At 34.6% G+C, this 15,060-nt stretch overlaps 1 protein-coding gene across 2 annotated transcripts; it reads right to left on the reverse strand.

Annotated features, from left to right (window-relative positions):
- Positions 1–460: 460 nt before the first annotated feature.
- Positions 461–12,677, reverse strand: LOC100798723 (low affinity sulfate transporter 3). 2 transcript variants are annotated; one of them, XM_003543724.5, is made up of 12 exons: positions 11,964–12,676; positions 11,812–11,860; positions 11,449–11,656; positions 10,819–11,011; positions 10,586–10,651; positions 10,269–10,499; positions 10,038–10,164; positions 9,661–9,947; positions 1,719–1,912; positions 1,552–1,637; positions 1,371–1,447; positions 461–915 (listed from the first exon to the last, which is right to left on the reverse strand). In XM_003543724.5, the coding sequence occupies exons 1-12, from the start codon at positions 12,264–12,266 to the stop codon at positions 772–774; spliced, it is 1,965 nt and encodes a 654-aa protein (XP_003543772.1). In that variant the 5' UTR covers positions 12,267–12,676; the 3' UTR covers positions 461–771. The 2 variants fall into 2 exon arrangements, with proteins under 2 accessions (XP_003543772.1, XP_040863896.1); XM_041007962.1 differs by lacking the exon at positions 1,371–1,447 and having other exon boundaries at positions 11,964–12,677.
- Positions 12,678–15,060: the final 2,383 nt, after the last annotated feature.

A 15,060-nucleotide genomic window follows, 5' to 3' on the forward strand; every position in this document is an offset into this window, starting at 1 on the left:
TATTATAATGTTATGCATGCAATGATAAAAAAAAAGAGGTGGAGAAGATAAAAATAAAATTATATTTTACCCTTAAATAAAACAAAATTCGAGATCTGAAAAATTAGTTCGATGGAAACTTATAGACATTTTTGTCCAATCTATTCAGTATCTATGTTGACAATCATTTTTGTAATATTTTCGTCTCTATGTGTCACGTCGACTCTTTAACGGTAACCAACAAAAGTTAACAAATGAATGAATTTGTCGAATTTGTCGCACTTTTTTTACTTTCAAAGATTAAAATTTGAATTTTCATCTGTTGGGGACGAATTTGTCCGCACCTTATACATTTAGGAATGAAAATGATTATTTTCCCTAAAAATTAACATGCTTTTTTTTTCCAGAAAAAAAAAATAACAATGTAAAAATCATTTAGCCTATCAGTGCATACACTAATTACCGAAATTAAAATCATGAATTGCATCTAAATATTTATTTGAATTATATTCAAGTGGCCATAAAAAAATTAAAAAAAAAACACTCCCTGTCCAAAATTGAGATATTATAACAAGGTGGTTTATGACCCACCCTCACGGTGCATGGTATATTCCTGCCCCTCCAGTATAGCATGGTGTCCCTTTCCGTATAGATGTTCAGCTTGTGAATTACAAAACATATCACGCAGATTTATGTGCTAAGATAAGCAATTATGCACTAAAATTTTAAACAAAACCCAAACCCTGTGCAATAAACTAAGTTTAGAATCAGTGTACAGACACATGATATCAATCAAGCTCTTGCAATTTTGGTAGACAGACATGCGTCTACGGCTTCTCCAACAGTGAGGAAAACCCATTCTTTTCCAATTTTGTCTACAAAGAGTGCAAGTTTAAGCTTGTGAATTACTAGCCACCTTGGGTTGACCATAGCTAGCTGTAAAAACAACATAGCACCAAGTGTTAGAGCATAAAAGTTTGAGAAACCATGTTTAATTATACTTATGGCTCTCTTACTATCATCATTTCGTAAATTTAGTCCCTCTAATTTCTCTCTTATGTGAATTTAATCTCTCACTATTTTAATTATATAATTTTTAGTTTATCCATTAACTTAACATCTAATATTTAATCTAAATGCTAACATAACAATGCAATACAGCCAACATCGATGTGCTGACATAGTAATTCAATAGTGTCAAGTCAGAATTTTCATTAAATATTGGATATGAAGCTAATACATCCACCAAAGCTACACAATTAAAATAGTAGATCAAATTCACCAAAATGTTTTTTTTTTTTTTTACCGAAATCGCAAAATGAAGATAGGATGACAAAAAGTACAATTAAGGTTAATTTCAAAAGAATAAAATAAATTCATGGTAGCCTCACTTCTAACCCACGGGAAAGCAATCTCTTGTGCAGTTCCTCAAGTGCTAGAATTCCAGACGTATCAACATTCATCAGGTCTATTAAAGAGAATTGCAAAGGGTCATTGCCATAATATCAAATTTAATTATGAATGTTCAGGCACTAAGATTCTTTAGATATGAAAAATGTAACAGAAACTCACTAGTCATGTCCAGAATCACTGCTTGGATCCTACCCTTGGGGGTTTCTTTAAGGTCATCTTCATCTTGCGAGACCCACTTGAGTATTCTGGAACAAGTGAAAAAATTCATACACAGTTCTAATTTGGGCTAAACCCCTCTGAAAATCATTTGTAAATTGCTTGCTTGCCTTTCTCTGACAAAATTAGCATTTGCAAAGCAGAGTGAGCCAGAGCTTATGCGAATCACTATGATGCCTGGAGTGCTTATGGCCATGGGATATTGAGTAACATCACAGAAGGCTTCTGTTCTTGGAACTCTACCTAGAACTTCTATTCCAGGTCGAATTGATTGTATTAGTATCTTTGCAAAAGATATTATCACCTTCACATTGAAGAAACGGGAATTTATATAATTAGAATATTTTGGGTAAAGGTTTCATACATTATAATCCAATCATACATTGTTATATATTTAAAAGTTGTTAACTTTTGTGTTAATTATGGTCTCCGACAGTTTGACTTATATACCCTAGTAAAAAAAAACATAAGTCTCTAACTGAAACATAACTGTAATTGGAAGATAAATAAGTGATGCAAAACATTGCTAATATCTTCCATAAGCATACCAACCCCTCAGATCTTTATAAAGGACCCACATAACAAGTACATAAAACATTGATAATAATGGTTGTTGAAACGCACCGTTTCACTTTATATATATATATATATATATAAACAATTCCCCCTCTGTTTTAAACATGAAAGCCCCCTCTCTCTCCTAATTTCCTTCTTTTCAATAATTCACTCCATCTCTTAAATTCTTCCTCTTCTTTCCAATTTTTCATTTCTCAATCTTTCACTCATTTTCCTTCATTGTTCCAAAATTCATCAAATTTGTTGCATCTTTGTGTCACCCTCAAGCATGGGAAGAAGGTTAGAGTAAAAGGGAACACCAATCATTTTCTTAAAATTTCTATTTGATCTCTTTAAGGTAAATATACAACTCATTGTGTTAGATGAGTATTTTATAACATAGTTTAGTTATAGATAGTGTGAGAAGGGTTAGAAAACTAAGTATTAGGGATTATTGTGGTTTCCTCAAAATCCTGTGTATAGGCATGGTAACGGGGCTTGAACCCGTGGGGTCCACCTCGAACTCGCCTCGATTTTAACGGGAAAAACCCGAGTTGACCGGGGTCGAGGTTGTGTTCGGGTTTTCCCTGACCGGCAAATTCGAGTTCGGGGTTGGAGATGAGTTATAATATGCGACCCGAATCTGCCCCCAAACCCACCCTGCTAATAATTAATTTACAAAAATATCTCTACATATATAATTAATTTACAAAAATATTCCTTTGAGTGCATTCACAAAACTTAATCCACCGACTTTCAACGGCTCAGACATTCATAAGGATCCTCAGACCTTTGTAGATGAGGTGTCATGGATATGTCACGGTTTAGGTTGTTCTCCTACTTAGATGACGCAATTTACAACTTTTCGTTTGCATGATGTAGCAAGGAGATGGTATGAGGCCATGCTCTTTGCAAGACCAATAGGATCACCACTTTTAGCATGGGATGAGTTTGTCGAGTTGTTCCTAGCTCACTTTTTGCCTTAAAGTGTTAGAGACGGCAGAACACAAAAGTTTAAGACACTTATGCAGATAGATTAGATGTCAGTATTGGAGTATAATATCCAATTCATGCGACTTTCTGGATATGCACCACACTTGGTGGCTATTGATAAGTTATGAGTTTAGGCGTTCTTTGAAGGTTTGAAGAGCTACTTGTTCAGGATGATTACAGGACATGGTGACATGACTTATGATCAAGCCTTGAATAGGGCTTTAACTAATGAGCGAGGAAACAGAGATAGGGGTGGAAATTCTCATGACTCACGGAAGAGGTTTCACTTGGAGACATCTTGTGGTGGCCGTTAGGGACATGGTGGTGGAGGTTTTAGAGATTATACTAATCACAACATCGACGAGGCCAGCATGGAGGTCGACTGCCACATGTCACTCAAGCTAGCCAGGCAGCTAGTACATCTCATAGTAGGGGTGTTTCACAGCATCGTACAACTTCTAATTGGACCGTTATTACTTGTGTTACATGTGGAAAGGCACATATCGGACCTTGCAGGAAAGGATCAACAGGTTGCTATTGATGTGGGCGAGTTGGACACTTTGCAAGGAGATCTTCTATGTCATCTTTTCAGCCATTTTCTAGCAGAGTGACAACATCTATGGTCTAGATGGGACAATTTAGTGGTTCTAGATCACATGTACTAAATGGATCACATCGAGGTGGTAGAGGATCGAGAGGCAGAAGACAGGGACTAACAAATGGAGGGGATTCTCGTGTGTTCACCTTGACTTGTCAAGATGCCTAGGCATCCAATGCCATTGTGACAAGTATACTTTCCATAGATTCTCGAGATGCACGTGTTTTATTTGACTCTGGAGCTACACACTCCTTTATATCTCCCTTCTTTGCAACTGCTTTAGGGAAAGATCCATCACCTCTAGGTGAACTTCTGACAGTGGCTACGCCAATGGGTCACTCTTTATTAGCAAATTCAGTGTACAAATCTTGTGAGATTTTGTTAGAGGGAAAATCATTAATGGTAGATCTTACAGAGTTGGATATGATAGACTTAGATGTCATCTTAATTATGGATTCGTTGGCTTCTTTCCATGCTACTTTAGATTACCACAATAAAGTGGTGAAGTTTGATATGCCAGGGGAACCGACCATTGTGTTTCAGGGATCCAAGTTTGTCATCAAGCAACTTGATTTCAACGGTAAAAGCTCATAGGTTATTGAGGAAGGGTTGTCAAGGGTACATTGTGATGATAAAAGATGTTAGTGTGCCAATAGCAAAGTTGGAGCAAGTCCCAGTGGTATGTGAATACCCTGATGTTTTTCCTAATGAGTTACCTGGTATACCGCCAGATAGGGAGGTAGAGTTTGGCATTGATTTGCTTCTAGGAACTCAACCTATATCTATACCTCCATATCGAATGGTTCTAGTTGAGCTTAAGGAGTTGAATGAGCAATTAAAGGATCTTCTTGACAAAGGTTTCATTCATCGTAGTTGTTTCCCATGGGTTGCACTAGTGTTGCTTATCAAGAAGAAAGATGGTTCACTCCGTTTATGTGTTGACTATCGACAATTAAACAAGGTGACAGTGAAGAATAAATATCATCTATCTCGTATTGATGACTTGTTTGATCAACTTCAAGGATCTCAATGTTTCTAAAAAGATTGATTTGAGAGTTGGATACTACCAGTTGAAGATAAAGGTGGAGGGCATTCCTAAGACATATTTTCGTACTCGATATAGACATTATGAGATTTTGGTTTGGTTATGTTTTTTGGATTAACCAATGCCCCTACAGCTTTTATGGACTTAATGAACCGAGTCTTCAACTCGTTCTTAGAGCACTTTGTGAGAGTTTTCATTGATGATATTTTTGTGTACTCTAAAAGTAAAAAGGAGCATGAGCAACACTTGAGGTTAGCCTTGCTAACCTTGAGGGAGCATAAGTTGTACGCAAAGTTCTCTAAATGTGAATTTTGGTTGGATAGTGTGGCTTTTTTAGGTCATGTGGTATCTAAGGATGGGATACACGTAGATATGAATAAAGTGGAAGCGATTCAAGGTTGGCCTAGGCCTACATCGATGTTAGAAATTTGTAGTTTTCTTGGACTTGTAGGATACTACCATCGGTTCATTAAAGATTTTTCCAGACCTGTTGCTCCTTTAACTAGATTAACACAAAAGCAAGTTTTGTTCCAATGGGATGATGCATGTGAGCAAAGTTTCCAGCAACTAAAGGATTGTTTGACATTTGCTTCTATCTTAGCCTTACCTTTGAGTGGTGGTGGTTATGTGGTTTATTGTGATGCATTTAGAGTTATATTGGGGTATGTTTTGATGCAACATGGAAGAGCGATTGCTTATGCTTCTAGACAACTCAAGAGGCATGAGCAAAACTATCCTACACATGATCTAGAGATGGCAGCAATGATCTTTGCTCTTAAGATTTGGAGGCATTACCTATATGGTGAGACTTGTTAAATCTACACTGATCATAAGAGTCTTAAGTACATATTTCAGAAAAAGGACTTGAATTCGAGTTAAAAGAGGTGGATGGAGCTCTTAAAAGACTATGATTGCACGATCTTGTATCATCCATGTAAAGCAAATGTAGTTGTTGATGCTTTGAGTAGAAAGTCTATCGGTAGCCTAGCTCACATTGTTGAAGTTAGGAGACCTGTAGTGAAGGAGTTCCAAGATCTCTTAGCTAGTGGAGTGAGGTTTGAGGTCGCAAGCACCAAATCACTTCTAACTCATGTTCATGCTCGTTCCACTTTAGTGGATACCATTAAGGTCACTTAAGGTGAAGACCCTTATTTAAGGAAGATTGTGGAGGAGACTCAAGTAGGAAAGGTTTCTGATTCTGTAGTTTATTCTGAAGGTATGTTACACTTTGGCACTTGCCTATGTGTTCCTAATTCAAGAGGCTTGAAGAAGAACATTATGGAGGAAGTTCATCATTCCTCTTACACCATTCATCCAGGTTATACTAAAATGTATCAAGACTTGAAGGAGTTCTTTTGGTGGGAAGGGATGAAAAAGGATTTAGCTGAATTTGTATCTAAATGCCTAGTATGTCAACAAGTTAAAGCAGAGCATCAAAAGCCCACAGGCTCATTTAGAGAGTTGATATACCCGAATGGAAATGTGAGAGGATTAGTATGGATTTTATGATGGGGTTACCTAAAACCTCAAAGGGTTATGACTCGATCTGGGTGATTGTAGATTGGTTGACTAAGTCAACACACTTTTTGCCTATGAAAACTACCTACTCAACAACTCAATATGCCAAGCTTTATTTAGAGAAGATAATATCCTTGCATGGAGTGCCATTGTTTATAATATCATATAGAGGTCCTCAGTGCACAACTCAGTTTTAGAGATCTTTCCAACAGACCATAGGGACTAGATTGGATTTGAGTACTATTTTTCACCCTTAGACTAATAGTCAATCAGAAAGAACAATACAAATCATAGAAGATATGTTGCGTGCTTGCATGCTCAATTTTGGAGGTAGTTGGGATCAATACTTGCCTTTAGTAGAGTTTGCTTATAATAATAATTATTAGTCTAGTATTCAAATGGTACCTTTTGATGCCTTGTATGGGAGGCATTGTAAATAATCGATTGAGTGGTTTGAAGTTGGAGAGCCTAGGTTGGTAGGCCCAAATCTAATTCAAGAAGTTGTTGAGAAGGTCAAGATAATCCGAGATCACCTGCTGACTGCTCAAAGTAGACAAAAGTCTTATTCAAAACAAAGATGTCGGCCTTTAGAGTTCAGTGTAGGAAAACATGTATTTTTGTTTGTGTCTCCCATGAAAGGTATCTTAGTTTTGGCCGAAAAGGTAAGCTTAGTCCTAGGTTTATTGGTCCTTTTGAGATTTTAGAGAGGGTGGGGCAAGTGGCTTATCGTTTAGCCCTCTTACCAGATCTATCGAGCGTTCACCCAATTTTTCATGTGTTGATGCTTCGAAAGTATGTTCATGATCCCTCTCACATTATTCAACTCCAGACAGTGCAACTTGATGAGAATCTTAGTTATACAAAACAACCAATGGCTATAGTGGACAAACGTGTGAAGTGTTTACGTTCTAAGGATGTTGTGTCAGTAAAAATGGCTTGGAGAAGACCAACTGGAGAGAAGATGACTTAGGAGCCAAAACTTGTTATGTGTGAGAAGTACCCTTGTGATCTTTGAAATTCTAGGAGTACTTTGAAGTAAAAATGTTTATTTTCACTTGATTGGATTTTATTCTAAGATTTTGATAAGGTATTTAAGAATGGATATTGGATTCTGCTTTTATTTTATTTATTGTGAGTTTATGATTGATTTTCGTTGGTTACAACAAAGAGGTAATGTAGTCTGAGTCGAATACTCATAGTATATATATGTTTTTCGTTTGCTACAACGAAGAGATAATATAGTCTATAAGTTGGATACTCATAGTATATATATGTTTTCCCATTTGCTGCAACGAAGAGAGAATGCAGTCTATGGGTTGAATGTTCATGGTTCCTAAAGATTTGTTCGCTGCAACAAAGAGATAATGCAACCTATAAACTAAATGTCATAGTTCTATAATTACCATTCGCCACAATGAAGAGATACTGTGGTCTATGTGTACATAGTGGAATGAAAGTTTGTTTGTAAAGTTATTATTCTTTAATTCAATTTTATATGTAGTTTTAAAAGTTTTCAAGGGAGTATATAATAATTAATTTCTTAAAGTAAGTTGTATATATTTCACTTTTATTTAATGTCATTTAAATTCTTTTTGAATGTAAAGACTTGTAATATGTTGTGTTCTCCTTTCTATTCGCTTTGTATTTTATGCTCTCACTAAGTCTTCGTGACTTACCCCCCTTATTTCATTTTATTTTTCTCAAATACACAAATAGTGCATGACTTCCTAAGATTTGTTGACTTACCCGGAAATTTATTTATCTTTTTGATAGACCTCCATTGCGTTTTATAAAGAGTGTTTTTGTGACTCTAGTATAATGCATGTATAAGGATAAGAGTAGTAATAGACATAGAGAAAATCCCTTTATTTTAAAATTTAGATGATCCTATCTTATAGATATACTTATAATGTAATTATGATGTTTTGAAACACTTTGAAGATTAGCATGTATGATCAACATCACTATTAGTTGATATTTTGGATAGTATGTCAAGGGCTTATATTGTGACCTGTGGCCTTGATATCTAACTGTTGGGTTTGGATATATATATATATATATATTCGTATGGATATATGATATGTTGTCACCGGTCATTTAATATGAGATTTGTTATGTTTTTTGGAGAAATTTTGTCGGATTTTCGGTAATTTTTTATTATTAATCTTTTAATTGTCATTTTAAGTGAGGATTCTTAGGCTAACCAAACTAAAGAAATTATAATCTGTGCCCTGGTCATGTTCCAAAAGTGGGGATCGGTGATACTTGTTATGCTTAGGAAGATAAACTTTTCAAAACGAGGATCATATCAGAACTTCTATGAGTAATCGAGTCATTGGTTATACGTAATCCTCAACTTCTTGTGATTATATTACAAGAAGGTTTTCTTTGCCACAAATCGAATACGCAGTATGAAATATGGAACAAGAAAAGGTTTTGTGTACACGATACTATTCGGTAACATTTAATTATTTATAACAAAACGTACCACTCAATTTAATTACACAAGTTATGAATATGGCCAAATTTGACCTCATCAAAGTTAATTTGAAAGCACAATAAGTCTGGTATTTAAGAAGTAAATGGTTCTTTCAAAAAAAAATTAAAAAAAGGAGCAAGTGGTCAACCAAATTCAATACATGTGGGGTCCTTTGTCATGTGCAAATTGTCAATGAATTTTACGTTACTTCCTACTTACAAGGATGCTAGTTAGTGTCAAATAGTGGCTCAAGTCACCTGTTCCCATTTTCTGTTCGTTGTCTCTCCAATTAAAAAACAGGACAAAACTCGTGAGAAATACCTTTAAGTACTTCTAAACTTGTTATTCAATCAACATTGAGTTTAATTTTATACTCGAATGGGAAATCATTATTAGTATGATTTTAAAATAATTATTATAAAATTAACAAAACTTAGTATAGTTTATGATTGAGTGATAATGTAAAAAAAAATACATTTTCAATGTCTATTTACTCATCAAAATGAGAGTTTCACGTTAATATGCAGTGCAATAAAAGTTGTCATTAAAAGTCAGTGTTAGTTATGAAGATAAAACTCCAATTTTGAACAATGAACAATACTAAAAAGCACCTAAAATTTGATTAGAAAAACATCTCGTGTGCAATTTTTTAATCAGTTTCTAGTTGCTTCTTGCTCACAAGATTATAGTTATTGTGCAGCCAGCACACAAATCATTTGCCCCATTTTCATTTAGTTCTGTCTCTAATTAAAAAATAACATCACAGCAAAAAAGAAAACAAAATAAAACTAACAATCAAGAGAGAATATGTTATTTTTCAATTGGTGCAATAGACGAAAAAGATTTAAGTGGTCAAAGACTTACTGCAACAAGAAGGCCAATCTCTACTGACGCAAACAACACCCCAAGAAAAGCACCAATACAAGCAAGAAAGTCCAACTTGTCAACCTTCCAGATATAGCAAGCCTCACTTAGGTCAATTAATCCAGGAAGAGCAGAGAGGATGATAGAGGCAAGGATAGCCACAGGGGTGTAGTATAAGAGCCTTGTAAACAATTCCAGGGACACAAACACTGTAACAGCCATCACAATATTTGATACTGCTGTTTGACATCCAGCACTGAAATTCACTGCAGTCCTTGAGAAAGAACCTGAAATTGTTTACCAAAATCCTATAAACAAATTTGATACACCTCAAAACATAAGAGGAGATTCACAAATTAATTGGCAAAAGAAATCACCAGTTGCCACATAGCATGAACTCAAAGATCCTGCAATGTTCATGAATCCCATTGATAACATTTCTTTGTTCCCATCAAGATGGTATCCCTTGATGGAAGCAAAAGATCGACCAACCGCTATTGCTTCCTGAATCAGAAGATCAAATTGCTGTCATAAGTCTTAGAACTGAGGAAATAATAGTAATAATAATAATAATAATTTGGAGAAAATCAGAAAATGAATTAACATACAGTGAGGGCAATAACAGAACAAATCAACCCAATTTTTGCTGCTTGTCCAACATGTGGACCATAGAATTGCAACTGGTGAAGAGAACTTGGATTCAAGCCTCCTTTGACATGCTTTATTATATTAACCCCATGCTTATCAGCTCTGGACAAATACACAATCAAAGTTGATAGTATAACTGATAGAAGAGGAGAAATAGCAGGCAACCAGAAAAGCTTTCTATTTCTTCTGCCCTGAGACACATCATATACGTCATAAAAAGTTAAAATTAAACAAAGAGATAATGAAGAAGGTAAATACCAGAAATTTAAGTACTTACAATAAATCGGGTAATTAGAATGAAAATCAAGAAAGAACATCCCAGGACAAAATTCAGAGGGTTCCACTGACAATTAAATAACCAAAGAATAATGTCAGATATTAGCTAGTAGTTCAGCTAGCTATAAAATTCAAGGGTTCAAACTTATGAAAAATAAATTGTGTTACTTTAGATGATATTAAGTAAATTTTATCAGAACATAATAGCAATTAGCAAAAGTAAATTCAACTCACTTTTTCTCCAGAGGCAATTTGATTATGTAGTGACTTATAAACAGATGCCAACACTGATACTACATCTGTTTTGGAGGTAAAGTGACTAAGCCCCAGCAACCCTTTGAGCTGCTGAAGACCGATAATTATCGCAGCGCCTGCCATGAATCCAACTAAGGCAGCATGTGAAAGAAAATCCACAAGAAAACCCAATCTGCAAGTGTTGAATGATAATCAAAAGTGAGAACTACTTATTAGGGGCATGTTTGATTTCTTTCACATTTTTTTGGTTTTTAAAACTATTTTCTAACACAATTTCATGTTATTCAGCTATCAATTTGTCATTCAAAATCTATTAAGTTTTGAAAATTTCTTCCAAAGCAAGTGTTTTGAAAACCAAAAAATAGAAACATCTGGGAGATGTTTTTTCATTTTCTTCTTCTGTTTTGTGGTCCTAGTTCAAGGGTGAGTCATCTACAGTGGTGCTACATGTGGTGAAGCACGAATTTTGGTGTGAGTGTCTGCTTTCTTTTTTTCTTTTTTAAACAAAAACAAAATACAGTTTTTGACAATAGAAATCAATCACATCCATATACTGAGAAACAACTAAAAAATTTAAAGGAATTTCACAAACTGATGTGAGGAATCCACCTGAAAACACCAAATGCAGTTTGAAAAATTCCAGTGAAAAAAGTCACGGTAAAGACAAGATTTCTATAGGCATTAGGATTGGCAACAGGATCTTCCACTTTTGGGACCAGAGAGGCTAACAGTATTGACACTACAGCTACAGGTCCAATTGCAATTTCTCTTGAGCTCCCCATCATAGCATAAATAAGAGGTGGAACAACACTGGTATCTGAATGACACAAAACAAAACCGAACCAATAGTGAAATTTAACGAAGTAAATAATGATCCAAAAAAAGAAAGCACAATTTTTTTTTCTATTCTGGGCTATGCTAGTTTCTTGTGTGATATATCAATAGCAGTGCAAACTGAAGTCAGATACTTACACAGGCCATATTCAGGAGCAACTTTTGCTAAAGTAGCATATCCTATGCTCTGCATGATTCAAATGAAAAACAGAAGAATGAAGGGACAAGATCTATGTAATGCATTGTACTGAAAAAAAAAAAACAGAAACAACATTTCTGAAACAAAATACCTGAGGTATGCAGAGGCTGGCAAGAGTTAAACCAGCCAAGAGGTCATCTTTGAACATGGAGGCTTTGTAATCTGTCAACCAACTAATGATTGGGAACAAATTCTTCAGACATGAGAGTGCATGCCCATGGGAAGTTTTCCTCTTGGATGAGAAGCAGAACTTGTTGCCATGAGGCAAAATGGTTTCTTTGACAGAACTAAATAGCTTCTTCCAGAGAGGGGGAGGGTTGGGAGAATCAAGCACCCACTGGGACCTCTCTGTCTGGCCATGTTCCTCAAGATGAAAGGCCCCTTGTTCTCTCATTATTGGAACTTGTTGAGAGGCTTCAATGCATGGTTGTTTTGCTAACTGAAGTGTTTGGGTGAACTTTGGTCAGATGAACTTATTATTATTGTACAATCTTGTCAGTTAAATATAAGTATATAACCAACACCCCTCCTTTTTGACAAAAGGGGTCAATTTATTTGGATGATTGCTTGAAAGGGGTAGCAGAGAGGTGGTGGTGTGATTCATAGAAGCCTGTTATTGAAGAGGGATTGTACATTGGTTGGCTTGTGTCAAAAGTTGTGACTGGTTGGTTGATAGTATGTGGAGTATAGAGTATAGACCCCCTTTAATATGACTCCATATTAGGAGAGCATCTATTCCTAATTATGGGTGAACTTGGCTTTCAGGATCTGGCCAAATTTCAATTTATAGCATCATTTCAACTTTGCATGTAATGGAAAGGGAATAGAGACAATTATATGTGGTTGGTACCTCAAGCTCTGGGATAATAGGGCCATTTATTATCATCTGGACTGCAATAATTGAAATAAGAATTTCATGTGAATACCAACAAAGTGGTTTGATTTGAGTGGATGGGTTCAGATTTTTTAAGCAACAACTAATTAGAAATTTAAATCCTAATTAAGGAGGTTTACTTCAATTGATTCATGCATAAATTATCTTATGTCATAATTCTCTACTTCTTTTTATTCTTACAAATAAAAAAGAAATTTAAATTCTGATTCTTGTACACTAAGAAAAATTGATTAGGAGGAGATAATCTACTTTTGAGTACCTTTAAATTTTCTAAAGATTAATTCATCTCAATAAGTTACCAAAAATACTCCTTACAATCATATGTATAAAATAAAAAGAACTTTAGGTGAATTTCAAAAGGAATAAATATTGTGCAAGTCATTATTGTCAGCAGTACAATTCTGTGCAAGAATCAGAATTTCAGTGTATTTGAGATAAACAATCAATGCCGGGTCATGAAGGCATTCACAATCGAGTCATCATATATTCATTGGTGCTGCTGTAATTGAGATTTTATGCTTTCTAACAGTCGTCAGACCAATTTTCTTTATTTAGAAGCCGTTTTTCGTTGAGTAGTACTATATTAGTGACATCTTTCTTTTTATTTTGGATCCGCTGTCTTATTACAACAATGAAAGAGATATGGAAAAAAAAAGAGCAAGGTATGATGAGTGGTATGATTAAAAAGACAAATAAGATGGCAAAAGTATTATAGAAAGGATAAAGAAGACCTTAAAAAAGATAAAGAAGAATGTATACCCTTTTAGTTTGTTCTGTACATATTACAAATTTAAAGTCGGGCATACATTATTTAATGACTAATTATATTATTTATTTACTTTTTGAGTTCCTAATTTAATGCCAGTTATCAATTTGACTGTTCAAGCCTTTTCGGGTACAAAATAAATTATCTAACTTCTATAATCAAGTCGTTTTAAATTTCACTTTCATTAGAACTTGAGAAATCAGAACCAATGAGAAATACATTCAGCAATATATCTGACTACATTGAAAATTTTAACTAATAACAACGTACGTAGTATTGTTAACTAATTCAAATGAATAAAACACCAATACAAAGGTGAGAAGTGGGAGATTAAGAGAGGAAATAAAGAGATAGCAAAGAGTGAAAGAGGGTTGTGAGAAAGAAGATTCAAATTCTTTTGAGTAAAAAATTAAAAATAAATATTTTTTTGTGGTTAGAAAACATTAAATATAATTTATAATTATATTATGATAATTAATATAAAGGTGAAAAAGAAATAACTAAGAGAAAATCATGCTATATTTCAGTTTTAGTTTTTTCATCTGTAATTAATTTAATTTTTAAGGAACAAAATTAATTATAGAAATTATAACAAGAATTTTGGGATACCATCTAAAATATTCAAAGATTTTATCAATGACTAATTTCTACTATAAAAAACTTAATAAAGCGATTATTTTTAGTCAGATCTTTCTTTCTAATGACTTTTTTTTTCATCTACAAGCTATATTTGAATATGAGATTTTTCTTAACGAATTCAACTGGTTTCAATAAGACCATGGATTTTTTGGTGATTATAACAATTTAAAGATAAAATTAATATTATTTTTTGATAAAGAAAATTAAATAGTGTGGTTAATGATAACTTTAATGTTTTGTTTGAATGAAAACATATAAATACTATATAATGTATATAATTATTAAATTTTGTGCCTTTTATACCCCGTATCATTAGATTGTATTACTATTTTTTTTTATATCATTCTTATATTTGTAAATGATAACTTTAGTGAAAATCTTGAAAGATTTGATAATGCTTTTAACGACCGAGATAAGTGAAAAGTTAACAACAAATGCGTGAACCCTCACATGTCACCCACGATGCCAAAGTTTTTCACACCATTGAATGTAACAATAAAACAGTTAACGGTGGAAATCCTATGGGTGCAGTGTGGTGACAAAGCACTGAATAACAAATAAAGAGAGAGACCAACATAACTAGATCGTATTCACTGCACGAGCACACTATGATTAGAGAGGGAAGAAATAGGAAGATGAGGGGGCACAGAGACAACGACAACTGCGAGTGGCAGCTTCAACGACCCTGGACACAGTTGCACGGATGGGGTTCAGGGTGATTCTTTCTACTAGGGACGTGCGAGGAGAATAAGTGGACCAAAGGGAGGAGAAAGGGAGAGGGAGGAGAAGATTCTACCAGAGACTAGGGATGACAAACAAATCCATACTCTCGGGTAACCGTTGGCTCTCGCCCCAAGTTTAACGGGTAATTACCAAGTTGACTAGGCA

The sequence above is a fragment of the Glycine max genome, chromosome 13 (genome assembly GCF_000004515.6).
Source record: "Glycine max cultivar Williams 82 chromosome 13, Glycine_max_v4.0, whole genome shotgun sequence".
NCBI lineage: Eukaryota > Viridiplantae > Streptophyta > Magnoliopsida > Fabales > Fabaceae > Glycine > Glycine max.